General features: G+C 35.6%; 1 protein-coding gene across 1 annotated transcript; it reads left to right on the forward strand.

Annotated features, from left to right (window-relative positions):
* Positions 1 to 401: 401 nt before the first annotated feature.
* Positions 402 to 5070, forward strand: LOC132057132 (beta carbonic anhydrase 5, chloroplastic-like). The gene is made up of 9 exons (XM_059449588.1): positions 402 to 678; positions 768 to 835; positions 1583 to 1741; positions 1835 to 1883; positions 2309 to 2422; positions 2515 to 2568; positions 3353 to 3438; positions 3547 to 3649; positions 4724 to 5070. Exons 1-9 carry the CDS (start codon positions 595 to 597, stop codon positions 4913 to 4915), a joined length of 909 nt encoding a protein of 302 aa, XP_059305571.1. The 5' UTR covers positions 402 to 594; the 3' UTR covers positions 4916 to 5070.
* Positions 5071 to 5684: the final 614 nt, after the last annotated feature.

Raw genomic sequence — 5684 nt, forward strand, 5'->3', positions numbered from 1 at the left:
AAAAAAAAAAGGGGCAAATGACAAGAAATAAAAAACTTAAAGACTACACATATGAGGAATAAAATTTAAAGACCACAAATATGAGGGACAAAATTTAAATACCACTCCCAAAGAAAGCCAATCCGCGCAAAAAAAAGCTTTAAATCTGTCATGGCCCATTAGACCATACAGAAGAGCCCAAGATGAGCTTATGGCCCCCCTTAGCTTTACAACACTCTAGAATCTAACGCTAAATTGACCTTTGATTTCTCGAAAGAGCCATTTTAACAAGTACCCAAAAAAAGGAACATTTCTGCACAAAAGTAACACATGCATATGTCAATTGGACACTACGTATCAATTGTTGTCCCCGGCCTAAAATTTTGCCTGGGCCCCTTCGATTTATTCAAAGATTTAAGACCTTGGTTTCTCCGTCTTTCTTGGAGAGGAACAGTTAGCTGACTGACACTTATAGTTAGATCCAACACAACAACAATAAACTCACATGGTACAAACCAACTTTTAATCTTCATGTCAGAACAAGTCTATAAAGTATATATACACGCCTACTAAATAGTGGTATCAAATCAACATAGTTTCATTATTATCTTTGTAATGGCTAGACCTCTCATTCAGTCATCTTCTTTATATAATTCATCTTCATCTGTGGATCTCCATAAGAGTTCAGCTAGAACAAAGGTAAAAAGGGTCTCTTTTTCTTTTCTTGTGAATTAATGTTGTTGCTGTGTTTCTTGATTTTGATGTTTGAATTGGCTTATTTGGTGTAGATCTTGAGGACCCAATTGAGATTCTTGGAAGTTGAACAAACCCATTTGAGATTATTGAATTTGCCCAGGTAAGCTTCTCAGAGTTTAGAAAACTTTTAGAGCCCAATTGAGATTTGAATTTCATTTGAAATTGTTAATTTTGGTCTAGTATAGCTGATATCATAGGTGGAGCTAGAATTTTTAGTCTATGATCCTTTTTTTTTTTTTTTTGGCTTTCTGGGTTCTGAATAGATTATTTATTCCGTCCCTACCAAGTATAGGGGGATAATTAGGACTACGAAAAGTTTAGGTATGTACTGAATAATCGTGCCAAGTTTAGGGGGTAATGAGGTATTTTGTCTTATATACAGTGAATGCATCATGTAAAGATGGGTTATTTTCTTGTTCTAATACTTCATCCTTCAATTCGCCCCGCTTAGCGGGCGATTTAGTGTTGTCATTGAGGCTCTAAGGCATAGTTTTTCCTTTGCCAATGAGCATAATCCTGAGAGGCGACACTAAACAATTGATATTCCACTTTGTCGTAATTTTTTCAATTTCTTTGTCCGTATATTTTTTTTTTATTCATGCTTATAATTGTTAGTTTTAAACTATACATACATATTTGTAATTTTTTTTCCTCTCCATTTGTGCCTTTCTTCATTAAAGCTCGCACTTTTTTTGCGTTTTGCGCTTAAAGCCCCAAGCCCCCAACAAACCTTTGAGTTTGTTTTTTATGCACTTTTCATCTTTGATAACACTGCTAGCTTTACTATTGTATCGGTCATCAATCTGAGCTCACGAACTGATCTTTGAATATAACTTTTAAACTGCAGTTGTAATTCAACTCCAAAATTGAGAGCCTTGAAGGAACCAATGACCCTGACCAAGGAAAAGGTGGATGAAAAAGAGATGAGTGCTGTAACTAAACGTGAATCGAATGAATTCACTACGTTGAAGCATAGATTTTTGAATTTCAAGAAGGACAAGTACTTGTAAGCATCATCAGAATCAGGCTACTGTTTTTTTCAGCTTGTTTGACAGTAAAGGTTTTTCCTCATTTGTTTTTTTTACCTTTATTACACAAGGAAAAATTTGGAGCATTTTCAGGGTCTTGCAAACGAACAATCACCCAAGGTAACTTTTCTTTCACCTTTTAGACATTTTCTTGAGCATGTTTTTTCTGCTGGTAACTTAATTTAGATTTTGGTTGGAAATTAGGGAAGACAAGGGGAAAAAAAGAAGAGAAACTGACATAAATAACCGCCCACCAAAATAAAAGCCAGCAAATGTATTTTTTTTTATTTTTTATATATTAATGTACTATAATCTACATTTTTGATACAAGTTAGCTAGTGTATATTTGGCTAGCGAATGTAATATTTTTGGCTGTCCGGCCAAATGTGTAACTTGCCCTTGGAAAGAAGAAGTACAAATCCTTTCCCTTCTATTTTCCCTGTTTGTAATTTGTTATTACTTTCCGTTCCTTTTCCATATTACAAACCATAAAGTTAATTTTGTGGCCAAGTGTTGAAGATCTCAACTGACAATATGAAGGGCAGTTTTTGGTAATTTCTTGTGCAGACTCTCGGGTTTGTCCCTCAAACATACTGGGACTTCAACCAGGAGAAGCCTTTATAGTCCGCAACATTGCAAATTTGGTGCCTCCTTATGAGGTACTGTATACTGCACTTGCACTTAATAAATGTCGCTTTCCTTATTAATAATTTTCAGAATAAAAGTTCGCATTTTTTTTCTTCCGGTGCAGACTGGTCCTTCAGAAACAAAGGCAGCTCTTGAGTTTTCCGTTAATACTCTCAAAGTGAGTAAAATTTCTTCAGAAATCCTATGATGTATTGTTTCCTTGTATATTCCATTGCCTGTTTCTATAATATTTTTTCTTTATTTGGGAGTTGGAATTTGTGGAATGTGGAATCGAGTTACTTGAGAACTGAAATTTGAAAAAGGATGTTGCGGTGATATAATTTTGAGACCTTTGTAACTGGAATGAAACTCTTTGACTTTCCAAAACATGATTCTCATGATAAATTTACTTTATTTATCTTGAAGTAAATTTTGTTGGAAGTCGTAAATGTCCCAAAACATGAGGGGAACTTGTGATGATACATGTACTTTTGTTCATGAAATTAAAATATACTCCCTCCAGTCCAAAAAATTGATGTTTTAGGCTTTGGCATATGGATTAAGGAATTCACTTACTCCTAAAAATGAAGGGGGATTTGACTAAAATACCCTTGATTATGTGCTTCTCAAATGCTTTGAAACAGTAAGAAGCATCAAAGATTTTTAATCAAATGCTTTGAGTGTATAACAGAATGTGTTGTACACATCATTAAATTTGTAAATTGAATAAGGACTGTGTGAACGGCAAATTGAGAAAAAAAAATTAAATAACTTCTTGGTTTTGTGAAACATCAATTATTTTGGACCAACTTTTAGAGGCTAAAACATCAATTATTTTAGACGGGAGGGAGTATCTTTTATCTTTTGGGGAAGGAGGTGCGGATAAGGGGGGAGTTGTGGTGATTGGTCTCTCTTGTTTTCTTTTTCCTCAAGTTTTCAATTTTGTCTTCTGTAATTTGCAGGTAGAAAACATATTAGTCATTGGTCATAGTTGCTGTGGAGGCATTCGTGCTTTAATGAGTATGGACGATGAAACAAATTCATCAAGGTTTGGCTTGTCTCTCTTCTCATCAAGTGTTATAGGCAGGCTCTGACAAACTAATTTCTTCATAAAATTCAGTAAAATAGAGTAACTAATGTGTATAAATCCTTGTAGCTTCATCCGAAGTTGGGTAATTGTTGGGAAGTCCGCCAGGACAAGCACAAAAGCTATAGCTTCCAGTCTCAGCTTTGACCAGCAATGCAAGCACTGTGAGAAGGTATCATCTCCTTTTCATACTTTCATTATGTTTTAGTTAGGGAAATACATAAGTTACCCTTAAACTTGTCCCGAAAAGTCAGTTACACTCTCTTAACTTCACGAACTAGCTAGTTGCCGAAAGATCATTTTGGAGTGTTAGACCTAGTTCCTTTCCTTCTTTTTATATTTAGATCATACTCTTTTGTGGGTTATTGAATTAGCCATGCCTTGAATCTGAGGAAAATAGAGCAATGAAAAATGTGTATTGTTTTGTGAAGATGATGGTTGAATTTTACAGAGAAGGGAAATGCAGTATTGTCGGAAATTAAAGAATTATTTTGTGCCTTTGATTCTGGTTCAATTGCTCAGAGCAGCAATGAGGCGTGTGGATAAATGAAGTAATGGAGAATTAGTTGAAGTAAAAGAGAGTGGAAAAAATAAGAAATGAAGTGGAAGTATAGTTGTCAATGCATGCAGAGAACATGGAATTAGCGACGTGACAAAATTTTGTAGCTAAAAAAGCAAAATGCATGCTAATATCAATGCCATTAGCGACGGATTATAAGAAAACTGGTTTTGTGTGTTACAGACTTACAGGGTGGTATTAGTTTCACTTTGAATATGATTAGGGGGAGTAAAGTGCATCAACTGGTGTGGCCTAGTGGTTAATAAAGTAAGTTAAGAACCATGAGGTCTCAGGTTCAGCGGAGAACAAAAACACTAGGTGATTTTCTTCCCATCTATCCTAACCTTAGTGGATTGAGTTAGCTAGTGGATAGAGTTACCTAGTACCTGTTGTTGGTTGGAGGTGGCAGGTATCTTGTGAAATTAGTCGAGGTGCAAGCTAGCCCGCCCGAACACCACGGTTATTAAAAGCAAAAAAAAAAAAAAAAAAAAAAAAAAAAAAAAAAAAGGTCGCCCATAAAGTTAATCTATTTTGTTTCACCTCGTGCTGGATTTTGTGTATTTGGTAGTTCGAACGGTGGCCTAATCTGATTCTGGAATATGGGAAATTTGTAACTTTTAGATTATATCTGTGTATGCATATGCGCTATGCTGCATATTGAAGCAATGCACGTTTTTCTATGTCTAGGAATCGGTCAACCGCTCATTGATGAATTTGCTTACATACCCATGGATTAAGGAGAAAGTGAATAAAGGTGAGCTTGTCATTCATGGTGGCTACTATGACTTTATTGACTGTAGTTTCGAGAAGTGGACTCTCGAGAACAATGCTCGCGTGGGTGATGAAGTCTCCATCAGAAACCGGGAATTTTGGAGCTGAGTAATCTTCGAGTCCGTTGTTTGTTTGTTTTGTTTTATCATTTTAAATGTAATACAAATCTCATTGGTATTCCTGTTGACAATAAATGTTGTACTAGTATATAGTTAGTGTGGACACTATTTGCCTCTTGTATTGATGAAAAGGATAATTTTTCTGTATTCAATTTGTTCTGCTCCTATCATTTTACCCAGAAAAACAGTCCTATATGCATGCTGAGCATATATATTTTTCTGCAATAATGTAAAATAACTCAGTTACCAAAACACAAAACACAACACATCCCTGATTGGTTAATACAAAGCACCAGTGTTGAAGAAGGGACTGAAATACATTTGTGTCTTTGTACATTGACCAATGAAAATAAGACAACAATCTTGTTTGGAGCTTGTAATTTCTCCCGGATGGGTTGTAATTACGATATTCCGCATAGGACGGCATGAAAGGAAACATGGTTGATATATATATATTTCATTACTTCAATGAAATGGGACGAATGAGCCATAATTTAAATGTTTCATGCATGGATTTTAAAATGGGTTTGATCATGGTTTTGATTGCATATGGTTGGAATCCGACTCTCGTTCTTTGGACAAACTTATGATAGAATAAATATGACAAAACTTTTTCACATACACCGAGCATATGGGTTGGTAGGCTCGGCGGGGGTAAAGTGTCATGGGCTGATCACGTCATCCATATCAGTGCACTAGGTTCGACGTGAGTCCTAGAGAGTCTATGGACCCATGTCAAGTAGAGTCCATCTTATTGG

Source organism: Lycium ferocissimum, chromosome 5, assembly GCF_029784015.1.
Source record: "Lycium ferocissimum isolate CSIRO_LF1 chromosome 5, AGI_CSIRO_Lferr_CH_V1, whole genome shotgun sequence".
Classification (NCBI taxonomy): domain Eukaryota; kingdom Viridiplantae; phylum Streptophyta; class Magnoliopsida; order Solanales; family Solanaceae; genus Lycium; species Lycium ferocissimum.

Excerpts from the sequence above, each read along its gene's own strand:
- LOC132057132 (XM_059449588.1), top strand. The coding sequence starts at position 595 with ATGGCTAGACCTCTCATTCAGTCATCTTCTTTATATAATTCATCTTCA. Across the intron at positions 679-767 it reads AGAGTTCAGCTAGAACAAAG|ATCTTGAGGACCCAATTGAG; the intron begins GTAAAAAGGGTC and ends TATTTGGTGTAG. Across the intron at positions 1,742-1,834 it reads TTCAAGAAGGACAAGTACTT|GAAAAATTTGGAGCATTTTC; the intron begins GTAAGCATCATC and ends TTATTACACAAG.